This window comes from Heteronotia binoei, chromosome 8 (assembly GCF_032191835.1).
Source record: "Heteronotia binoei isolate CCM8104 ecotype False Entrance Well chromosome 8, APGP_CSIRO_Hbin_v1, whole genome shotgun sequence".
Lineage (NCBI taxonomy): Eukaryota > Metazoa > Chordata > Lepidosauria > Squamata > Gekkonidae > Heteronotia > Heteronotia binoei.
In genome coordinates this window covers 40,990,616-41,015,332 of record NC_083230.1, presented here as the reverse complement: position 1 = coordinate 41,015,332, position 24,717 = coordinate 40,990,616, and the positions used below count along the sequence as shown (strand labels likewise).

Here is a 24,717-nt window from a genome sequence, read left to right as displayed (position 1 = left end):
GTCTCGTAACAAAACGCACAGGCGCGGGTTGCGAGAAGCCAGCAGGGCTTACTTTTACTCGCAGTGAGCTTCGAGGGGGGGGGGGAGTGAGCATGGTGCCAGTGGCGGACCGGAGGGGGCTAGCGGCAGTGAGCTTCGGGGGGAAGGGAGTGAGTTCGGCGGCAGATCAGAGGGAGCTAGCAGCAGTGAGCTTGGGGGGGGGGAGGGAGGGAGTGTGGTGGGGGCAAGCTGGAGGGGGCTAGTGGCGGCCATGGGGGGGAGGGAGGCAAACTAGGTGCTTGCCTGGGGCACCAGGGGGGGGGGAGAGCCCAATTTGCTGCCCTCTAACTCCTGGCACCCTAGGCAACCGCCTAGTTTGCCTAGTGGGCGAGCCGGCCCTGAGTATATGAGGAGTCCTGCTACAAAGGAAGGCTTGACCTACTAGAGGGAGACATCTCACTTAATATAAGTGAATAGCTGAATCCAGTTCAGTGTCACTACAAGTATCCTGACAAGAAAATGATAATGATTCACACTGTATAGGAAAGGGAAGAAACTCCTCCCACATTTTAAGCCTTCTTCCATTAATTTAAAAATCAAGGAAGACTGAATAAGGGTATACATCAAAATAACTTAAATGCTCATGAGCCATAATCTCTTTATTACTTATCAAAAACACAGTGGTGGAAATAATACTTCTACAATTGGCTTAATATGCTCCCTTATTTAAAACTAAGTAACTACATGTATTTAGTACCATCATTCTTCAGACACAGTGATCTGAACTGATGTAATTAGCCAAACATTATAATTTAGTACCCTTCCACATGCACATCCAGGTAATAATCTGTGCCTTTCCTGACAACGATAAACAATATGGGGAACCAACTGTTCCAAAGCCAGTTTGGTGTAGTGGTTAAGTGGGAGAACCGGGTTTGATTCCCCACTCCTCTACTTGCACCTGCTAGTATGGCCTTGGGTCAGCCATAGCTCTGGCAGAGGTTGTCCTTGAAAGGGCAGCTGCTGTGAGAGCTCTCTCAGCCCCACCCACCTCACAGGGTGTCTGTTGTGGGGGGGGGGGAGATAAAGGAAATTGTTAGCCGCTCTGAGACTCTTCGGAGTGGAGGGTGGGATATAAATCCAATATCTTCTTCTTCTTCAAAGACTACAGTGGAGCCTGTCTAACATCATTCTCCCTGTCTCTCAATAAATATACACACACAGTTGACATGCCAGGTTATATTTCCATCCATCCTTCACATCACTGAACTTGTGTTCCTCAGGTAAACAGAAGGGAAGGGATGGACAGGGATGTGGGATATGCAGACCGACTTCCCATTCCCCCAAACAGTCCTGTATGGGAAGGAATCAGACCTTCATTTTAACACATCTCTGTGGACTGTTTGCTCTCTTGACTAGAGTATGTTTGGTGTACTGGTAAGTGCATGGACTCTTATCCAGAAGAACTGAGTTTGATTCTCCACTCCTCCACATGCTGGAGTGACATTGGGTCAGTCATAACTCTCTCAGAGCTGTTCTACTCAAGAGCAGTTCTCAGAGAGCTCTCTCAGCTCCACCTATCTCACAGGGTGTCTGTTGTGGGGAGGGGAAGGAAAAGGGGACTGTAAGCCTCTCTGAGACTCTGAATGAAGGGTGGGGTATAAATCCAATCTCTTTTTCTTTTATTTGTGTCTCTTAGGCTGTGATCACACACACTAAATAATGCACTTTCCATTCACTTTCCAACTGGATTTTACTGTGTGAACTGGCAAAATCCAGTTATAAAGTGAAATAAAGGTGGATTGAAAATGCATTGTTTAGTGTGTGTGATCACTGCCCAAGTGTGTATCTGCATGTGTGCATGTTTTAACACTTTGTGCATCTGAGGAGGAGAGTTCCCTCTCACAATAAATATACTAGTCTTATGGCACCCTTCAAGTCTTATTGTTGTTTCAGCTACAATGCAATAATATGGCTACTTCTCTGAAGTTTGCCAGCTGAAAGTGGTTTTATGAAAGTATTGTTATAAGCATCTGAGAAGTAGAGATGCACTGTTAATAACAAAAATGTATTTGTCACCTAGAATATTCCTGTGACTTAATTTTCTTGGGAATACTGGTGTACTGAAATCTGTGTGGAGGTGTGCAAATGCATTTCTTCTACTTAAAGTTAATTCTTATTTTATAATTTTTGACTTGTTTCTTCTGTGAAAATGATTTATTACAAATTATCAACAACTGATTGCCTGACAAGTTTAAGCAAATAATTATATATGAAAAATCTGTCTTGTTTTACTATTTCTCTACCAGTTAAGATTAAACTGGAATTACACAAGCAGGCCAAATTTTGTTTCATTTTTCTTATTCTCTAAAGATTGGTTATGGAAACGTTTGGTTGAATTTTGCACTGATTCCATCAAGCCATCACCATATATAACACAACCAATCTGTGCTACATATAATTAATCCACTTTTAGAATGTGAACTAATCCACAATTCTTCCACACAAAACAGAAACTTTAGCTCAGGTTGTTTTGCTGATCTATTCATATAGCAAATCCTGCCCTCTAGTGGGCAAATGTCACCAAAAAGGCTAGAAACAGGTTGAAAAGGGCTCATATTAAACACCTGTATTTATCACAAGTGCAGATAAAAATCTTGCATACAAACTGCAGTTTTTAAGCATCCGTGTGCAGCTTTGCAGTCTGAATGCATACTGAACAGTACACAGCTGCTTACCATGAACACTGCACCTGTCAAGGAAAAAAAGGCTGCCTTCTATGAACAAGGTGATCAGGTGAAACTCAACTGGAGTTGTATATACAGGTGAAAACAATATCTAGCTTTTATAATTGTAAATTGTATTTATGAGAATAAATGTTGCTAATACTCATTAAACTGATTGTGTCACTACAGACATCATTCTTCTACTCCATTTTCACCCATCTTTGTGTGCTTGTGGAGAGGTGAGGGGGGGGAGACAGGGATGTGATACTGCCAGACTGTTACTGTCCTCAATTGAATGCCTGCTGGAACATCTCTGCAAGCCCTATGGATAAGCAACAAATCCTGTAGGAAATTAATGTTCTCTGGCAGAGAATTCCACCAGGAAGGGACAGTCAGATCTCTCTTGGGCTAGAGGCCACCAGAAGGTTCTTGTTCCCAGAGCATAGTGCTCTTCCAGAGAGGTGGTCCCAAAGGTATGTGGGTCCCTGACCACTGAGAGCCTTAAGTGGAACCGGTGCTCCACTGGAAACCAGTGCAGCTCGTGCAGCAAAGGTTGAATGTGTGCTGTATGAGTGGTTCCTGTGAGGACCCTCATGACCACATTCTGGATCAGTTGGAGCTTCCAGGTCAGGTGCAAGGGTAGACCCACACAGTGAATCACAGTACTATATCCTAAAGTAAGTGTTGCATGGATTACTGTGGCTAGGTTGGGGTGAGGCAGGTAGGGAGCCAGTTGCCTAACCTTGTGCAGTTGGAAAAATGCCAGCTTGGCAACCTTTTATGATCTGGGTCTCCATTGACAAGGTGACATCCAGAGTCACACCCAAACTCTTGATGGTTGGAGCCAGTAATAGGGGCACCTCATCAAGAGTTGGGAGATGACAACCCAACCTCAGCTCCCACCCACCCAGCCAAAGAAGCTCCGTGTTACTCGAGTTCAGTTTCAGTTGAAATGATAGCCAGTTTGGTGTAGTGGTTAAGTGCACGGACTCTTATCTGGGAGAACTGGGTTTGATTCCCCACTCCTCCACTTGCAGCTGCCTGGAATGGCCTTGGGTCAGCCATAGCTCTCATAGGAGTTGTCATTGAAAGGGCAGCTACTTTAAGAGCTCTCTCAAGCCCACCTATCTCACAAGGTGTCTGTTGTGGGGGGAGGGAGGGAGGTAAAGGAGATTGTGACTGCTCTGAGACTCTGAGATTCAGAGTATATGTGGTGGGATATAAATACAATATCTTCTTCTTCTTTGACTCTGCTTTAACCACCCAACTACAGCCTCTAAACCCTTGGCTAAAATTGTGGGAATGGCATCTGATCAGTCGTCCATCAGCAGAAATAGCTGGGTGTCATCAGCATGCTGATGATACCTTAGCTTGAAACTCCACACTAGCTAGGCAAGATGTCATGTAGATGTCAAATAACATTGGGGAGAGAAGTCCCCCTGAGGGACGCTGTATTCCAGCAGGTACCTTGGATACACTGTCCCTCCCAATACGACCCTCTATCCCCAACCTTGGAGGAATGAGGTGAACAATTGCAGAGCTACCTCACAAATCCCAACCTCAGCAAGGCAGTGAGTCAACAGGTGTTGGTCAACTGTGTTGAACCCTGCTTTAAGATCAAGCAATATCAGCAGCACCACCCTGCCTCAATCCAGCTGCCTGCGGAGATTGAGGGTGACGAACACAGTCTCGTTCCTGTGACCAGGGTGGAAGCCAGACTGGAATGGATCCAACACTGATGTGTCATCCAGGAATTTTTGGAGCTGTTCCACCACTGCTCTCTCAATTACCTTGCCCAGAAATGGAATATGAGAAACTGGGCGGCAATTGGTCAGATCCATAGGGTCTGAATTCAGTCTTTTCAAGAAATATTGAAATAAATGGGCTTAGACTGGAATAACTTTGCAAAAGACTCTGCTGTTAACATTCTAATAGTATTTGGCACTCTCTTCTACCAAGCCCCTCTAAAAATACTGGGAACTCTCTGTGTGTATATCAGTTTTGAGATTATTCTGTTTTAAGACAAAATGTATTGTTGGGAAGCACCAAACAAGTACAGTTCCAGTATGCAGAAAACATTTCCTGCAACCTTCTCTTTAAAAAAACCCAAAAAACTTTTAAGATTACCTTAACAAAATCTCTATCCGTTTTCTCCTTCCATTCTTCACCAAATACTGTAGAAAATGAACCTAAAGCTATGAGTTAAAAAGCATTAAGGTTACACTTAAAGATTGTCCATAAAGCATTGACAATATTACAGAAAATTCAAACACCAAGTAATTTTGCAATATTATAGCAAGCCAAGCTAACTTACTTTGCTGTTGTAGTAACAGCATTACTATCTATTAGAAAAGGTTAAACTGTATTGTTTTTTAATTGTTATGAACTGTACATTCTTTTACCTGAATCAGGATGTGACAGATTACAGTAACGACTGGCAGTGTTCTCTCTTTTCAAGAGCAAATCTCTTATCTCAAGCTAATCACAATTCTAAGTCTAAATGGATCTGACTACAAATAACTAGAATTGTAGAAAATGGTTCCTTGTCAGCCTTGAAGGGAAGTAAATGCTACCTTTTCAATCTACACCACAAGATAAACAATTTTCTATAAAAATTCCTACAACAAAAGAAAAATTCATGTTGACAAAAGTGAAACTGTTATGAAAACTCTGATTTTGCACTTAAACACATCATGCAAAGAAAAACAGGTTTCCTACCTGTAACTGATGATCTTCGAGTGGTCATCTGTGCAGTCACACTGATGGGAGTTAGGTGCCTGCGCCGATCTCGATCGGTAAACTTAAAAGCTGTGGATTTCCGCGCCGACGTCCCAGTGCGCATGCCCAGGAGCCCCCATCGCGCATGCTCACTGCGACGGCACGGACATCCCGCCAGTTCCTTCTGACCGCCACGTCAGCCCAGAGATGGACCGGCCGCAGCGGGGAAGGAGGGCGGGGAGTGTGACTGCACAGATGACCACTTGAAGATCATCAGTTACAGGTAGGAAACCTGTTTATCTTCTTCGTGGTCTCTGTGCATCATACTGATGGGAGACTAGCAAGCCACAATCATACCTGGAGACGGGTGCCACGGTCCATCAACGGGAAGCAGACTGCAACACCGCTCGGCCCAGTGCCGAATCGCCACGACTTCGTAGGTCCAGCGCGTAGTGGCGTACGAAGGTGTGCCCAGAGGACCAAGTAGCGGCTCTACAAATGTCCTGTAGTGGGACGCCCCGCATGAAGGCAGCCGACATCGCCATCGCTCGGGTGGAGTGCGCCCTGATGGGCCCGGGCAAGGGCCTCTTGCGTAACAGGTAGCAGAGTTTAATAGTCTCTGTTATCCATTTGGACAACCTCTGGGCCGAGATTCTATGCCCCAGAGAGGGCTGGGCATAGGATACGAAGAGCCTCGGGTCCTTCCGAAAGGGCTTGACTCGATGTAGGTAGAAGGCTAATGCCCTTTTCACGTCCAGGGCGTGCAGTCTACGCTCATCTTCAGTGGACGGGTTGGGAAAAAGGACTGGAAGGCAAGTCTCCAGGTCAAGGTGGAATGCTGACACTACCTTTGGAAGGAAGGAGATGTCGGGTCGTAAACGCACTCCGTCCTCCGAGAAACACAAGTAGGGGGGATCGCAGCGCAGGGCGGCCAGTTCCCCTACCCGTCGAGCCGAAGTTATGGCCACCAGGAAGGCCGTCTTCCAGGCTAGCAGCTGAAGGGAGCACGTAGCCATGGGCTCGAACGGTCGGCCCAAGAGGGCTTGTAGAACCAAAGTTAGGTCCCAGGCTGGAGCCAACTGCTTCACTGCCGGGTACAGCCGCATAGCGCCTTGCAGGAAGCGCTTAGTGTCTGGGTGGGCAAAAACAGTATGCCCGTCCAACTGCGAATGATGCGCAGAAATGGCCGCGAGGTATACGCGGACGGAGGAGACCGAAAGTCTCCTGTCCAGCAGGGATAGTAGGAAGTCGAAGATGACCGGGAGGCCTGACGACACTGGGTCGCTAGTCCGGGACGAAGAGAATTGAACGAACACTCCCCACTTGTAGGAGTACGCTCTACGAGTGGAAGGTTTTCTGCTATTTAGCATCACGAACTGGACCCTCTCAGACAAGGACCTTACTGAAGGCGCCAGGCCGTCAACTTCAGTTGCGGTACGTCGTGGTGTACCACCTGCCCCCCGTGCAGCAACAATAAGTCCGGGGCCTGAGGAAAGTGGTGATATACCCCGCCGGCCAGGCGAAGGAGTAGGGGAAACCAATGCTGCCTGGGCCACCAGGGAGTCACAAGAATGCCCACCAGACGTTCCCTGATGATCTTCTGGATCACCCTGGTGATCAGGGGAATTGGAGGGAAGAGATATACCTTGTGCCGAGTCCAAGGCACCAGGAGTCCGTCCCCGAGGGACAGCGGGTCTGCCCTGCCTCTGCAGCAGAAAAGAGGGCATCTCCTGTTCAACCTGGTGGCGAACACGTCGAGCTCCGGTGTCCCCCACGATAGGAAGACAGGACGCAGGAAGGTCCAATTGAGTTCCCACTCGTGTATTGCAGCACCCCCCCCGACTGAGAAAGTCCGCTTGGGTGTTCAAGTCCCCTGGGAGGTGAGTGGCGACTAGAGACGTCCCTAGGGCAATGCACATGTCCCACAGAGCTAAGGCTATGCCACAGAGTCGGCGAGAAACTGTGCCACCCTGTCAGTTCACGTACGCCATAGCCGTGGTGTTGTCCGTCAGAACTGCTACAGTTTTGTTCCGCAGGAATTTGTGAAAGGATCTCACTGCGTGGAATATCGCAAGAAGCTCCAGGAAGTTGATGTGGTTGCCTGCCTGAGACCGGGGCCATCGGTCCCCCACACAGAACCCCTCCATATGCGCCCCCCAGCCCCACAGGGATGCGTCCGTGGTGATCGTGAGGGCAGGGGGTTCCTTGTGGAAGGGAGCTCCCTCCAGCAAATGAGTCTCCCGCGTCCACCAGTCGAGAGAAGCCAGGACCACTGGCGGAAGAGTCAGGCGGTGCCCTGGCGAATCTCTCCCGGGTTTGAAGTGTGCCAGGAACCAAAGCTGAAGAGGCCGCATGCGAAGCCTCGCAAAAACCAGCACCGAGGTGGTAGCGGCCATCAGGACTAGCAGCCGCTGCAGTTGGCGGACGGAGCCAACAGGGCACCCCTGCAGAGTCCTCACCGCCTGAATAATGTCGTCCGCCCGATCTGACGGCAGGAATGCTCTGCACACCCGGGAGTCCAGGATGGCACCAATAAACTGGACCCTCTGCGAGGGCTGGAGCCAAGATTTCTCGTGGTTCACCTGCAGGCCCAGGTTCTGCAGCAGTGCAAGGGTAGAGGTGATGTGGCAAAACAGAGTCTCTCGAGAAGGTACGACTAGTAACCAGTCGTCGATATACGGAAACAGGGTGATACCCTGTAACCGCAGGAAAGCCGCAATCACCACCATAGTCTTTGTAAAGACCCTGGGGGCTGTAGAAAGACCAAATGGGAGGGCCCGATACTGGAAGTGGTCTGAGCCAATTGTAAACCGAAGGAATTTCCGGTGGAAGGGGTGAATAGACACGTGGAAATAGGCGTCTTTCAAATCCAATGTGGCCATCCAATCCCCGTGGTTGAGGAGGGGAAGGATGTTCGGTAGAAACGTCATCCAGAACTTGTGATAGCTGATGAATAAGTTCAGGGCCCGGAGGTCCATGATGGGCCACAGGCCACCACCCCGCTTGGGGACTAAAAAGTAACAGGAGTAGAACCCAAGCCCACTCTGGTTCGAGGGTACGCGCTCGATGGCATCCTTCTGGAGAGATGCGACTTCTTCCCTCAACGTGTCCGTGGGGTTGGTTGAGACGAAATTGGGGGTGGTAGGGTGTTGACAAAACTCGATAATGTAACCTCTTCGAACAATGCCGAGGACCCATTTGTCGGTTGTAATGGTCGACCAGGCCTTCAGGAATGGGAAGAGGCGGGTACGGTCCGAGGAAGGGGAAGGGTACGGGAGGAGGGCCGGGAGGCAGTCAAAGGCCCTGCTTGGATTGTTTGGAACCCTTCTGTCTGGAAGGCTGGCCAGCTGGAGGAGAGTACTTTGGCTTGGTGTACTGTTGCTTAGAGTATGGTGAAGCAGACTTGGGGCGCCACGGCTGGTCCGGCGACTTGGGGAACGGTTTTCTGTTCCAAGGCTTTGGTCCTTGCCGTTTGGGCTGGGGCCGTGTGGTGGAGACCCCCAGGTTCCTTGACGTTTTTATGCTTTTGTCCATTTCTTGCAACACCGAATTGGTGGTTGCACTAAACAGACCAGAGCCATCGAACGGCAAGTCCTCTATATAGGCCTGGGTATCATGTTGGAGGGCCGTGGATCGGAGCCAGGAGTGGCGGCACAGCGCAATGGCGGTCGTCAGCGTCTTTGCGCAAATGTCGCCCGAGTGTTTGGAAGAGTTCAATTGTTGCTTGGCTAGTAGCATACCCTCCTTCTGCAATCTGCGGAGGGTGACCTTGGCCTGCTCGGGAAGACTGGGGAGGAGTGTAGAGACTTGGTCCCATAGACCATATTGGTAGCGACCTATACAGGCCGCGTAGTTGGCGATTTTAACGCCCAAAGACCCAGCAGAGTACAGCCTCCTGCCCATAGAGTCCAATTTCTTCCTCTCCTTATTGGGGGGAGTGGAGTGAGTCTTTTTGGCTCGTGAAGATGACGAGACAACGATGGAGTTCGGACGAGGATGATTATAAAAGAACTCCGCCCCCGCTTCCTGGATTCAGTACATATGATCCAGGCGTCGACATGGGTTTATCCCACGAAGCCTTGGCCGTGTGCATCATGACATTGGTCAAAGGCAGGGCCACCGCAGTGGAGGTATCCCTTTGCACGATGTTGAACACGGTGTCGGTGATGACCGGTTCGGGTTGCACCGTGGTGAGCGACAGCGATTGGGCCATACGCTTAACCAAATCCCCGTAAGATTTTAAGTCCTCTGACGGGGAAATTGGCTGTTCCTCAGAGGTCTTCTGTGGAGGGGAGGATTCCCCGGGTGAAGATGTGTCCTGCTCGTCGGCAGACGAGCCCTCATGCGACCTGGATGATCTGGCGGGTGAGTCCGAACGGTCTGATAGATGCGGGTCGGGCAGCGACACCGGGAGTTTCGGCTTCGGCTTCTCTATTGGGGCTCTATGCCGAGCTGATAGTCTAGTGTCCTCGACGTCGGGGGCCTTCGACACCGAAGCGGAAGGTGTACGGCGTGGAGGACGGTAAGATGTCCTAGACCGGTAGGAGGCATCAGAGGATTGATCCCAATCCGGCTGACGAGGAGGGAGCCACGGGAAGGACGGTTGTATGAGGTAGGCTCCATATAGATATTGCCATTGCCTCTGGTCCCATGGGATCTGTGCAGGGTCTTGGCTTCGAGGCGAACGGCTCTTGGGCGATTGGTCCCTGGGTCCTCTCTCTCGGTCCCGAGAGTGTGGGCTGCAGGAGGGGCGAGGACGGGGTCGAAACGGTGGTTCGATATCGGGACGCTGGCCGGACTCGATCTCCTGGTCGGAATCGGAGGAGATGACGAGCTCCGTCGACATCGATGCTAACGGTCGAATCGGGGAGGCGAGCAGCTTCAGCGGCGGTATGATCAGAGCCGTCGGGTCCGGAGGGGAAACGGGAGCGACGAAAGATGAGGATTTAGGCTTCGGCTTATCCAGCCTTTTTGCCTTCTTCTTCCTCTCGCTCTCCAGGCCCTTATCCTCTTTAGACCGCTTAGCTGGTATAGAGGAGTCCGACAGAGGAGCCGGGGCAGTGCGTTTCACATGCCGTTCGACGTCGGAAAGAGGGCGCTCGGTATCGACCATCGAAGACGTCGATGTCGATGGCGGATCGGTAGCGACAGGCTGGTCCGCCTTTCCCGCCAATGAGGACACCGGAGACAGGGTTTGCTCCATGAGGGCTGCCGCAAGCCTCGCCGCTCGGTTCTTTCGAGTCTGTTTAGAGAATTTTGCACAGTGCGTGCAAGAGTCGGAGCGATGTCGTTCTCCAAGGCAGAGGAGGCAGAGGGAATGCCCGTCAGGTGGAGCTATCTTGCTCCCGCACTTGGAGCACCGCCGAAAAAATCCCCACCGCCTTTCCATACGCCAGAAAGGCGGGGAGACAAGGAAGGGGGGGACAAAAAAGGCAACGCGTTCCACCCCCCCCCCCAAAACAAGCAGCTAACGCTAACTAACAACTACAACTATAACTACAAAAAACTATCTACAGCTAACTATGCTAAACCAAAGAAAGGGAAAAGTTCACCGACCGAAGCAAATAGATCGACTGATCAGCGCGGCGGTCAGAAGAGAACTGGCGGGATGTCCGTGCCGTCCCAGTGAGCATGCGCGGTGGGGGCTCCTGGGCATGCGCACTGGGACGTCGGCGCGGAAATCCACAGCTTTTAAGTTTACCGATCGAGATCGGCGCAGGCGCCTAACTCCCATCAGTGTGATGCACAGAGACCACGAAGAAGATCATGTGAAGAAATTATTTTCATTGCATAAAGTTGTTCATATCTCTAATTTTGATATAAATACAATATTGCAGACAGCAGTATTTTCTGCAAGGAATTTATGTGACAGGTACAAAGGTATGGGAAATTGATTAGCAGATGAATGCGCAAAAAACAGAACATGGCTCTAAACCAGGGGTTCCTAATCTTTTTGAACCTGTGGGCATATTTGGAAATCTAATATAGAGCAGTGAGTGCAACCACAACAATTGGCACTGGAGAGAGTGCCGCACAAAGAAGGGGAGAAGAGCAGTAATTTTTGAAAACTATACTGGGAAAGGAGTGAGCAGGAAAATAAATCAACACTGAGTCATATCTTCACCTGAATAATCAGAAGTCCTGCTGGGCAAGAGCCCTACCTGCTCCTACCCACTTAAAAAAAAAAAAAAACCTGGTAGACATCAAGAAAGATATTGATAGTGTTAGGGATTTCTGTTTGAAATTCTATTTCTTTATCTCAAACAGTGCGATAGATCACTGGATCAAATAATCATTGAGAGGCATTAAACATGAAAAAGCAAAAACATATTTATTTTTACAGGGAAAGGGTACCAGGAGGTGAAAATAACAAACACTATAGAACTACATCCTCACACTAGAAGATCATGTGCTTAATGGAGGCTACTTCCTCCTCCTTCTTGACCTCTCTGCCTGAACAAAGGAAGTCACCTGACTAACTGACCAAACAGACAAAACAAGTTTTCCCGCTTCTAGACCTTGATTGACAGCAGTCAATATCTTCTTCCCAGGTCATGCAGACAATAGGGAATCCGGCACAGTGTTAACCCTATAATGACTGGAACTTTAGAACATTGCAAAGGACATACAAAACTGATATATATTTCCAACACCCCTTCTCAATGTTTAATGTGCAAAAGTCATTATACATTCAATAGTCATTACTCATTATTCACTGTAACATTCACATCAACTAGATTCATCATTTCATGTAAACGTTCAAATCTAGCACAAGGTAATGGCTTAGTAAGTATATCAGCTATCATAGCTTCTGTACAACAATATTCTATCTTAATCGCCCCCTTCTGGTGTAAATCTTTCACTAGCTCACATTTAATACCAATAGATCTACTTCTGGTTGTTCTACTTTCCCCTTTACATATAGGATTACGCGCTTGGTTATCTTCAAACATTACAAAAGGTACAGGTTCTTTTATCTTGAAGTCTTTCAGCAGATGAAAAATCCATTCAAGTTCACTGCAGGCACTGGCTGCTGACACACTCAGCTTCTGCTGTAGATTGTGCCACTATAGTCTGTTTTCTGCTAGTCCATTCTACAAGTCCATTTCCATAGAAAAACAAGTATCCACTGGTTGATCTGTAATTGCACGATTCTTCTGCATAGTTGGATTCCATGTATCCAACTAGTCTGGGATTCTCAGAAGGTTCAATGATCAGTCTTAAGTCCATAGTCCCTTTTAAATATCTGGCAAGTTTCTTTACTGCATTCCAATCATGGTGATTAGGCGAACTTACTTTTCTGCTCAATATTCCAACAGCTGCTGTAATATCAGGTCTTGTAGTTTTACTCAGGTACAGGAGTTTTCCTATAGCTTCTCTGTACTCTTCAATGTCTTTGAGTGGTTGACCACCCTGAGCTCTCAGGTATGCAGGTTCAAGAGGTATCTTAGATTCTTACAGTCTCTCATGCCAAGAGATTCTATAAAGTTCATAATCTTTCATCTTTGGCACAGCTGAAAAGTTCCATCCTCGAATCTCTCAATCTGTATTCCTAGATAGTGTTCAATATCTTCATGTCTTTTGACTTCAATCTCTTTGTTCAGCTTTTCAACAATGTCTTTAACGTCTTCTTTGTTCTTGCAGCTCACGACCAAATCATCAACGTAAACCAGGATGTATTGATATTCTCCATCTTTGAGTCTAGTGTACATGCAGGGTTCAGCTTTCCCTTGCTCAAATCCTTGTTGCTGTAGTAGTTCAGTTATTTTGTCATACCAGCTTTTCACGGCCTGTTTCAAACCATACAGTCCTTTGTTGAGTTTGAAAACATAGTTCTCTTTGCCAGGGACTTAAAAATCTCCAGGTATTTCCATATAGATTCCCTCTGATAGCTCACCATTAAGAAACGCTGTCTTAATGTCTAGGTGCTCTACAAGCATATTTCTAGATGATGCCATACTCAGTAGTGTTTTAAGTGTAGCACTATTAATAACTGGTGCAAAAGTCTCTGAATAATCAGTTCCAAATTCTTGTGCATAGCCTTTGGCTACTAGACTTGCTTTGTACAAGTCTATAGTTCCATCATCTTTGTACTTTATTTTGTAGACCCATTTGCATCCAACAGGCTTTCTTCCTGCAGGTAGCTTTGTAAGAGTCCATACATCTTTTTCATAAATGGATAGTATCTCTTGTTCCATTGCTTGAATCCACTTCTCCTTTTCTTCATTAGGTAAATCACACATTTGTTTCCAGCTCTTGGGTTACTCTTTAGGTTTCACAGTCTCTACATCTCACAGTGTCACAGTATCCATATTTCTGTGGTGATTGCCCTTTTGTGCTCCTTTCTGATAGTCTTAAAATGAGTGGAGGTTCTGTCGCTCCCTGCAGTGTGGTCCCCATTTCCCCTTTTGGTTTATTAGAGTCTTCAGAAGGTAGACCTGCCGGTTCACCAGTGGTCACTACAGGTAACTAACTACACCTATCTTTAGAAGCATCATCAGTAACCTCAGGATCAGATTCAGGTACACAGGGTGCTCTAGGAAAATTACTGTCATCCACAAACACAACATTGCAAAGTTTAGTCTTATTCAGCTTTGGATCATAGACTCTGTAACCTTTTCCCACTGAGGGATATCCTACTATGAATCCAATCTCAGTCCTTGAATCAAGCTTCCCTCTATTTTCTCTAGGAACATATGCATAGGCTTTTGCTCCAAAAGTTTTGACATGCTTAAGTCCTGGCTTCCTGTTACTTTTGAAGGTATTCTATTGTGGATATACACTGCTGTATTTACAGCTTCAGCCCACATGCCTTTAGGTAATCCAGAATGCATGAGCATTGCTCTGGTCATTTCTTGTAACACACAATTAAGTCTCTCTGCACTCCCATTCTGCTGTGGAGTGTATGGGACAGACACTTTGTATTTAATCCCTTCCGCGTTCAGAAACTTCTTAAACTCAGTATTGCAATATTCACCACGTCCATCTGTCAGCAAGCTTTGAGGTGCACGCCCAAATCTGTTTTTAACCATGGCAACATATTCTTTAAATTTATCAAGAGTCTCATCCTTTGATTTGAGCATATAGACAGTGCTGTTTTGTCTTTGCTTCTGTGAAAACTGAGAAGAATTTATTTTTCTCAATCAAGGCTTTTATAGGCCCAATAACATCACTGAATATTGTCTCCAAAAACCTTTCATTATGCACACTGCTTTTTCCACTGAAGCAAGGTGCAGTTCCTTTTGCTCTCAGACAAACATCACATCCTTCCTTGGATTCATCACAATGCACAACATCAAATCCACAATCCTTTAGCAACCTCAACACTCTGCATGCTTTTGTGTGCTAACTTTACATGCCAAGCATAAACACATCTCCTATGATCACACTTTCTGCCTTCAGTCTGGCAAACAGTCTTTTCCACAACATCAACAGCATCTGACCTTTCACTTAAGTCCATGATATAATGAGCTCCATTTCTTTCATCCAGTTTAAAACTATTTTCAGAATTCTGAATAATTTCACCTTCATCTCCTTTATCAAGATATACAGCATAATTATTTCTTATAAGCACTTGGCTTGAAAGTAAAATCTCAATTGATTCAGGTGAATAAGCTAAATTTTTCAGTCTTACTGGCATTAAATCTCCATCAGTGGTAAGCAATTTCATTTTGATCTCACCCACACCACAAACTTGTAAGGGTTTCTGTTTAGCACCTATCATTTCAGGTCTCTGACTTTCATCCAACTCTGAAAACATGCCTTTATATCGACAAATTGAAGATCCACTAGCAATAAAAAATCTTCCTCTTTCACCAATAAAATTCACATTATTAACATGCATAGTACTTTCTCTGTTCTTTTCTTTCTTCCCACCTAGGCCATGTGGCTTGGAAAATTTCTGGTTTAAAAATTTCTGGCTGCTATTATTTCTGTGGCCATGAGATGGCACCCGTGTTCCCTCATTTGAAACATGTTGAGTCTGAGGATGTGTGTGCTTACTAGGGAGTAAGGAACTCCTGTTTCTGTATGTCTGTTTTGACTCGGCTGCAACTGATTGCATCAGGTGATTGTTACTGATTAGAAGTCTCTGTGTTGCATGGGGCTGACTGTTGGCCCCATCCTCTTTGAATTTGTAAGGCTACACTTTGCCAGAGGAATTAGCCTTTGGAGCGAGCCAAAGGGCTCTTGGCCTGTGGCTTCGAAAGAAGCACAGGAAGCACAGGAAGGACCAGGAAGCCAGGGCAAGGAGACCAGGGCCCTAGTCTCCTTGTGTTCCCAATAAGGTAAGTACATTTTCCACAAGGAGAGTCACAAAAATACAACAGGTATTAAAAGGAGGATTATATATATTATTTAATTTTAATGCAGCATGCCAGCAGGGAGTTGGAGGCTATTCAGTGTTTTGCACTGAGTGTCACATGTACAATTATCTGCCCACTTGGGTATATGCTCAGAGTTCTTGGTTCTCAGGGAACGAGCTTGCACCCTTGAGGCCAAGGCAGCTGACCTGGGGAAGCAGAGACAGTCAGTTAGGCCCATGGAGAACACTCTTGGGGACTTGTTAGATGTGTCACACTCTGAAAATAGCAGCCCCACTGCTGTCAGGGAGCACGGTTGAGAAGAAACAGGGCACTGTGCTGAGGATGTGGAATTAGCCCTCAGAAGGGACCTCTTCAGTTGGTGAACAGGTAACCTTTTGCATCAAGAAACCATCCCTGGGCAGAGGCTCTTGGTAGATGGTTATCTGATACTTAGGCAGGTAGACAGCTGGGTGGAAAACCTGCATGCTGACAGTATGACGACTTGCCTGCCTGGTGTGAAGGTGGTGGACATTATGCATGTTCTAGATAGGCTAGTAGACAGTGTTGGGGAGGAGTCAGTGGTTGTGGTATATGTTGGCACTGATGATATGGAGAAATGTAGTCCTGAGGTCCTGGAGGAAAAATTTAGGTTCAGAATGGCTCCTCTCAAAGAGATGAAGGATTAGTGTTACTTTTCTACAGGACAATGGATTAGAGTAGTCCACTGTGACAGTGACAAACAATATGGACTGCCTGGCAAGGTCTTAAGGCAGCTGCAGGAAGATTGCAGGCCTAACATGCCTGGGAAATTACAGATGTTTAAAAACAAATGCTAGAAGTGTCCGAGGTAAAAAGTTGGTATGCCTAGTGCTGGGGGAAGACATAAACATTTCAGAAACTTGGGGGGATGAGGGAAATCGGTGGGACATGGTGATTCCTGGACAAAAGGATATATCATGGAATATAAGGATAGCAGGGGAAGGGTTGGAGGTAGGATGGCTCTTTATGTCAGAGAGACGGTATACAGTCCACTAAGCTTGAGAAGGTAAGAGAATTAGATTAGTTTCTGGAAATGCTATGGGTCGAAATATTGGGCCCAAAAGGAGGCTTAACTCTTGGAGTTTGTTATCGCACACCAAATCAAAAGATAGAGGATAATTATAAAATGAAAGTATTAAATAAAGTGGCTAGACAAAAGAACCGTGTCATATTAGTTGATTTTGACTACCCACACATTGATTGGATCATGTGTTCAAACCAGGAGAAAGAGAATGTTTCTAGACACTCTCAATGATTGTGTGATGGAGCAGATGGTCACAGAAACTACCATGGGAGAGGCAATCCTGGACTTGGTCCTAAGTAATGCCCAAGACCTGCTGAGAAATGTAAAAGTGACTGCACTACTTGGGAGTAGTGACCATAATGTTGTTGGTTTCACCATTTGTATAAATAGGGAGTTGCCCCAAAAGACCAACACAACCACTTTTAACTTTAAAAGGGATAACTTCTCTGAGATGAGGAGGTATGTGAAGAGGAAACTGAAAGGAAAGGTAAACAGGGTTAAAACCCTTGGGGAAGCTTGGAGACTATTTAAAACTACAATCCTAGAAGGTTTCTGCAAGTCAGGAAAGGCACAAATAGGTATAGAAAAAGGCCTGCATGGTTAACAAACAACGTAATGGAAGTTGTAAAAGGTAAGAGTAAAAAAAGTATAAAGGTAGTCCCCTGTGCAAGCACCAGTCGTTTCCAATTCTGGGGTGATGTCGCATCACGACGTTTTCACAGCAGACTTTTTTTTTACAGGGTGGTTTGCCATTGTCTTCCCCAGTCATCTACACTTTCCCCCCCAGCAAGCTGGGTACTCATTTTACTAACCTTGGAAGGATGGAAGGCTGAGTCAACCTTGAGCCAGGATCTGCTGGGATTGTACTCAGGTCGTGAGCAGAGCTTAGGACTGCAATACTGCAGTTTACCACTCTGTGCCACAGGGCTGTTAAAAAGTAAGGACTCCCTTAAGGGGTGGAAAGCTAGTCCAAGTGAGGTTAATAAAAGGGAACACAGGCTGTGGCAAATAACATGCAAGCCTGTGATCAAGCAGCCAAAAAAGGGCTATAAAGAGCATACTGCAAAAACCATAAAGACCAACAATATTTTTTTCTTCAAATACATTAGAAGCAAGAAACCAGCCAGGGAGGCAGTGGGGCCCTTAGATGGTCAAGGGGTAAAAGGATTACTGAAAGACCATAGGGAAATGATTGAAAAACTGAATGCATTTTTTGTCTCTGTCTTCAACTGTGGAAGATGAGAAGTGCTTGCCCACACCAGAACCACTGATTTTGGGAGAGTTGTTGAAAGATTTGAGTCAGATTGAGGTCCTACGACTGACAGACAATTTAAAAACTGATAAGTCACCAGGCACAGATGGCATACATCTAAGAGTTCTGAAAGAACTCAAAGGTGAATTTGTGGATCTCCTGACAAGAATATGTAATATTTCATTAAAATCTGCCTCCATTCCTGAGGTCTAGACGGTAGCTACAGTCACCCGCATCTTTAAAAGGGTTCCAGAGAAGATCCAGGATATTACAGGCCAGTCAGTCTGACATCAATACCAGGAAAGTTGGTGAAAGCCATTATAAAGAGAGAATTGGTAGGCACATTGATGAACAAAAGCTACTGAGGAAGACTCAGCATGGGTTCTGTAAGAGAAGATCTTGTTTTGTCTCACTAACCTGTTAGTGTTCTTTGAGGGGTTAAACAACATGTGGACAAGGGAGACCCAATAGATGTTTTTTCCCTTGACTTCCAGAAAGCTTTTGACAAAGTTCCTCATCAAAGGCTCCTAGGTAAGCTCAAGAGTCGTGGGGTAAAAGGACAAGTCCTTTTATGGATCAAAAGCTAGCTTATTAATAGGAAACACAGAGTGGGTATAAATGGGCAATTTTCACAGTGCAGGGTGGTAATCAGTGGGGTACCGCAGGGCTTAGTACAGCTTTTTAACTTGTTAATTAATGATTTAGAGTTGGGAGGAAGCAGCGAAGTGGCTAAGTTTGCGGATGACACTAAATTGTTCAGGGTTGTGAGAACCAGGGAGGATTGTGAGGCACTCCAAAGGGATCACTCGAGGATGGCCAAATGGACGAGTGGGCATCAACTACCCACACATTGACTACCCACACATTAGCAAAAAAGGTTCAACATGGCCAAGTGCAAAGTATTCACATTGGGGCCAAAAATCCTAACTATAAATACACATATATGGGGTTTGAACTGGAGAAGACTGACCAAGACGGAGGTCTTGGAGTCATGGTAGACAACTCACGGAAAATGTTGAGATAGTGTGTGACTTCAATAAAAAAGGCCAACGCTATGCTGAGGATTACTAGAAAGGGAACTGAAAACAAATCAGCCAGTATCATAATGCCCCTGTATAAATCGATTGTGTGGCCTCATTTATAGTACTGTGTACAATTCTGGTCACAGCACCTCAAAAAAGATATAGCATTGGAAAAAATCCAGAAAAGGGCAACTAGAATGATTAAAAGGTTGGAACATTTTCCGTATAAAGAAAGGTTAAAGCATTTGGGGCTGTTTAGGTTGGAGAAACGCTGACTGAGGGGGTTAGGTTTACAAGATTATGCATGTGATAAGAGAAGGTAGAGAAAGAAGTCCTTTCCTCCCTTTCCTCACAATACAAGAACTCATGGGCACTAAATGAATTTGCTGAGCAGTTAGGTTAGAACGGATAAAACGAAGTGCTTCTTCACTGAAAGAGTGATCAACATGTGGAATTCACTGCCATGGGAGGTGGCAGCTACAAGCACAGACAGCTTCAAGGAGGGATTGGATAAACATATGGACCAGAGGTCTGACAGTGGCTATTAGCCACAAGGTATAGATGGAACTCTCTGTCTGGGGCAAATGATGCTCCGCATTCCCGGTGCAGGGGGAGGACAGTAGGAGGGCTTCTAGTGTCCTGGTCCCACTGGTGCACCTCCTGATGGCACCTGGGTTTTTTGGCCACTGTGTGACAGAGTGTTGGACTGGATGGGTGATTGTCCTGATCCAACATGGCTTCTTTTAAGCTCTTGCTTTCCTCAGTTCAGTAAATTCCAAATCAGTATCTATACTAAAATATTAAGTAAACTATTAAACATTTTAGGAACAGGAAACGTATTAGGACAGAAAATGAGAAGGAATTAACATGAAGAAAACACCTTGTTATCTCCCCTCATTACATCAGGGTGGGGACAAGTTGCTCTCCCTTCCTCAGAGCCGAAGAAACCCTCATCGTAAGTGCCAATGTTTCTTTCTCACTCTGAGGGGGAGGGCATCTTAAAAAGGAATGTCCAAAAGCAGTTGTATCCCATGTCAGGTAGTAAAATCTGTCCACCTGCACCGCTTCCCGTAATAATCTCCTTCTGAAGGCTGCATTAGTTGAGGCAAGAGTATTCATTTTGCAGGGTGTGACAAATGTCATAAAATCATGGAATCAGAGTTGGAAGGGACCTCCAGGGTCATCTAGTCCAACCCCCTGCACAATGCAGGAAACTCACAAACACCTTCCCCTAAATTCACAGGATCTTCATTGCTGTCAACAGATGACTGCATGGGCTGCCTTATAGATTTCTTCAATGGAAGAGCGAACATCCAATGCTGCATTTGTTGCAGCATTACAAGTGAAGTGAGCTGTAATTCTACATGGTACCTGGAGCTTGCTAGCTTAGTAAGCACATGAAATGCACTGCCTCAGACATGTAGCCACTCTAGACATTTTCTGTCCCTTGCTGAGTGGGCTAAGTGAGGCAAAAAGAGAGTCTATGTTGTGTTTCTTATGCCAATCCTTAGAGCTCTGTAAAGATCTAGCATGTGCCACTCATTTTCCTTGGGGTGGGTTAGTTTTGGGAAGAATGAAGGCAATGATATTTCCTGGGAGCAGTAGGAGGAAGTACTAACCTTTGGACTGAATGATGGATCCATCCTTAGGACTACTTGTTCTTTTGAAAAACGCAATATTGAACCCCCCCAAAACTGATATTTTCTGATATTCCCAAATCCCAATACTGGAATGGTATTTAGAGATTTGGGGAATATTCAGAAAACCCATTTTCCCCCCTGGCTCCATTACAGAGTATAATGAAGAATCAAGCTATAAGAGGAATCAGACCAGCATCAGCCGGGGTGGCAGGAGGTAAGAGCTCTGCACTGCTTCAGCTGGGGCTGGCTGCTCTTGTAGCTCCTGCCAGCCCAGAGCTGCAAGTCAGAATCAGCTAGGGCAGCAGAAGCTGAGAGCTCTGCACTGCCTTGGCTGGGGCTCCTGGCTCCTTTTGAAATTCAGTTTAAGCCAAGCTGCAAGAGGAGCTAGTCCAGGATTGGCTAGGGCAGCAGGAGCTGAGGGCTTCACACTGCCTCACCTTGGGCTGGTTTCTCTGAAGCCCCTGCCACCTCAGAACTGCAAGAAAGCTCAGAGATACAAGAGAAGATCAACTGGAGTAGTGGGGGCTAGGAGCTTTGTGCCACCTCAGCTGGAGCTGACTCCTCTTGCAGCTCAATTTAAACTCCTGCTGCTCTAGCTGATCCTGAGCTGGCTCCTTTTGCAGCTTAGTTTAACAAAGTTGGAAGCCGTAGCCAAGGTGGCATGGAGTTGTCAGCTCCTGCCACTCTGGCGGATCCTGGGCTGGCTCCTTTTGCAGCAGTTTGAACCAAGCTGCAAGAGGAGCCAGCCTCAGCTGAGGAGAGTTTAGTCAGAAGGTGCTTAAAAGGACTGTAATCCCTTTAAATGCCCTTTGTTCATCTACCCAGTGGTCCCGAAAATCCTTTGTATGACTTCTTAGAGCCCACAGAATTCTTATAAACATGATAGGCTGAATTTAGATCTCTTCTTGCTTGTTGGCACTCTTTGTCAAATGAGGGCTTGGAGAGGTTACTGGATCTCTGACGTTGGGCAGAGGCCTCTTGAACCAATAACGGTTTTAAGAGTTGAAGAATATAATTTTAAAAAATCTAAAAAATCTAATCCTGAATTATTACCACTGTTGTATAATTGATGGAAGGTTTTGTTATTTTAACTGCTTTATCTGTGTTTTAATTATTGTGAGCTGCCTGAACCCTGCATGCATGGGTGAGGTGGGATAAAAATCTAGCAAAATAAAATACATAAAGAGGAGAATATCTGTCTTCTGCAGCATCTGCAGCTGGAAAGGTCTCAGGAACCACCACTGCAGAGGATGAGAGTGAAACTTTGCCCAAGGAACTGAGTCCAGACTAGCAATCATTAGACGTTGCAGTCCTGCTAGAGTCAGTGATGTATCAGTTGTCTTTCTATGCCTGAGATTTTCTGGTTCTTCTCTGGCAGGTATAGCCTGTTTACAAGGGGATCTACTGTGATCCCCAGGTGCTCTATCCACTGTGATGGAATTAATTGTTTTTGGCTGAATTGATGAAGGAATCCATGAAGGACTAAATTTGAATACTGGACAGAATGTCCATGTGTACTTATATTAGGGTCAGAGAGCTGATTGGCAGGTAGTCCAGGTATGGATAAACATTCCTGGGCTCTCTAATGATGGAGAAGAGCTACCAAGCTGCACTGGGGAATAGTTCTTCCTTCAGTGACTGGAAGGACAAGGGAGTCCCCTTTCTCCTTGGAAATAAAACTGTTCAAGGCTTTGTTGCAGAAGAAATTGAGGTACTGCATAGAATAAAAGCCCTGACCTAGATAACCTAGACTAGTCCATTCTCATCAGATCCTGGAAACTAAACAAGTGAGACCACCAAGGAATATCAGGGTCATGACACAGAAGCAGGCAATGGCAAACCACCTCTGAACATCTCTTGCCTTGAAAACCCCACAGGGTTGCCATAAGTCAGCTGTGACTTGACAGCAAAATAAATAAATGATGAAGAAGAAATGAGAGATATAAAAGCATAGAAATAGGAGTATTAGGTGCCTTCTGCTGAGTTGTAGAAGTTGCTCAGCAAGGATGCTACAGAAGCCTGATCTCCTTAAATAAAACAGGAAACTAAATGAGGAAAGTGGGCAACTCCACCCAGAAGACAGGAAGCCTGGAAGAATTTTAGTCCTGTTTTCTTGATGGATAGAGGGGACTCACCCATGTTAAGATGCCTCCAAGTGAGAAAAATCCTTTTTGAGGTTAGCTCTAGAAATTTCCCCAAATCTATTCTGCTCATACTTACTTTCCCATCAGTATGATGCACTGAGGCTACAAAGAAGTCTTACATGAAACTGGAAATCTTATAGACACCTATATGGGAACTGAATGACATTCTTATCCTTATTCTGAAATCTGAAGACTAGACCCAAGGTCTGCAAAATGAGAATGCAACATGAAATATATTTTAGGAAGCTGTGATAAAATATTTTAGCAAGTTTTATGTAATTTTGTCTTTTTGCAAACCACTTCCAGAACTTGTTTTTTCTGAAGTAGTAAATAAATTATTAAAATGAATTAATTTTCTAAGACCTTCTTATAGAGTAAAGACGGTGCTGCAGTTGGTTGTCTTCCATATGTTACATACAGAAAGTGTAGTAGTCCTACCTGGACATCATTGAAAGGGTCAAGATAAAATTTAATCCATCTCAGTGTAGATACTGGTATGAGGATATAATATGATGGCATATTTGACAGTTATGTTTAGCATAGTTTGGTGTAGTGGTTAAGTGTACAGACTCTTATCTGGGTTTGATTCACCACTCCTTCACTTGCAGCTGCTTGAATGGGTTAGCCATAACTCTCATAGGAGTTGTCCTTGAAAGGGCAGCTTCTATGAGAGCTCTCTCAGCCCCACCCACCTCACAGGGTGTTTGTTGTTGGGGAAGGAGATAAAGGAGATTCACTCGGAGACTCTGATTCAGAGAGAAGGGTGGGGTATAATATGTGGTCTTCTTCATTTCAAGAGCACAACTTTTCTGTAACACATCTCATTTATTGATATTACAAAACTGATGTCACGAGTTTATTAATTCCCAAGCTCTAGCCAATTTTTAGCAAACAAGTCCTATATCTAGAGCCTATCCCACATGAAGCAGAGAATGGCCACACCTTTCTGCAAAGCATGAAAGATGTTAAAAATAGTCCAGCTTGTATGAAATGCAGGAATGGACCCTGTGGATCCATTCTGCTAAGGGACATGCTTTCTCCTGATGAAAGAGTAGAGATGTGAAGACCCAGAAAAAAAGGAAAATCTCGAAACGCACCCCCCCTTTTTTCCTGAAGCCTTTTTAATTTTTTTTCCTGAAAAATTGAAAAAAAGAAAAGAAATTGATTGTGCAATGTTGTATTTTAACATGATGAATAAAATTTTAAGACAAGGTGTCCAAATATTTTCCAAATCCATTCTAAAAAAATATGTATGGTATCAGATTATTTTAATTTCTGTGCACTGAGGACAAGAAAGTCCCAGGTCATGCCCATTCACTGAAACTTAGTCCTACACTCCCTTCTATATACTTCTCCCCTCTTCAATTCTTTTTATGAGAATGAGTTTTTTATTTTTATTTAATACTGTAGAGAGAAAATATGATTAATTGTTACTTCTGGATTTTTAAAAATTGCTGTGTGAATTTTTTTTTGTCTGTTCCACATAAACTAGTAAACAGTTCAGGAGATTGTTGCTCCATTTGTTACAATTACAAATAAATATTATTTTAAAAGTAAATTTGTAATAATTGTTTGGATACACGATATTTTTAATACGCTAGTTGTGACAATTTCATGCCAAGTAAAATTGTCAATAGTAATATTTTATGTTCCTAAAGTAACAGAATGACTTTCAATCTGGAAAACAAAAAAAGTGCTAATGTAGCATTTTTTCAATTTTCCCAAAAATTTCTGTTTTTTTCTGGAAATAAACTTGGTTTTTTTCTGAGCATCAAAATTTCCGGAAATTTTACATCTCTATGAAAGAGGCTCTTCTGCAAGATGTCCCTTCATCACAGAAAATTTTATTTAATTTACTCACTTTACTGC

At 45.2% G+C, this 24,717-nt stretch overlaps 1 protein-coding gene across 2 annotated transcripts in view; it reads right to left on the bottom strand.

Annotated features, from left to right (window-relative positions):
* The window catches only part of ARID2 (AT-rich interaction domain 2), a 176,285-nt gene that overhangs the window by 60,855 nt on the left and 90,713 nt on the right, over window positions 1-24,717 (bottom strand). For both annotated transcript variants that reach the window (XM_060244949.1, XM_060244950.1), the window contains one exon: window positions 4,833-4,900. In XM_060244949.1, coding sequence (XP_060100932.1) covers window positions 4,833-4,900 — 68 coding nt within the window. The remainder of the gene's footprint in view (window positions 1-4,832; window positions 4,901-24,717) is intronic.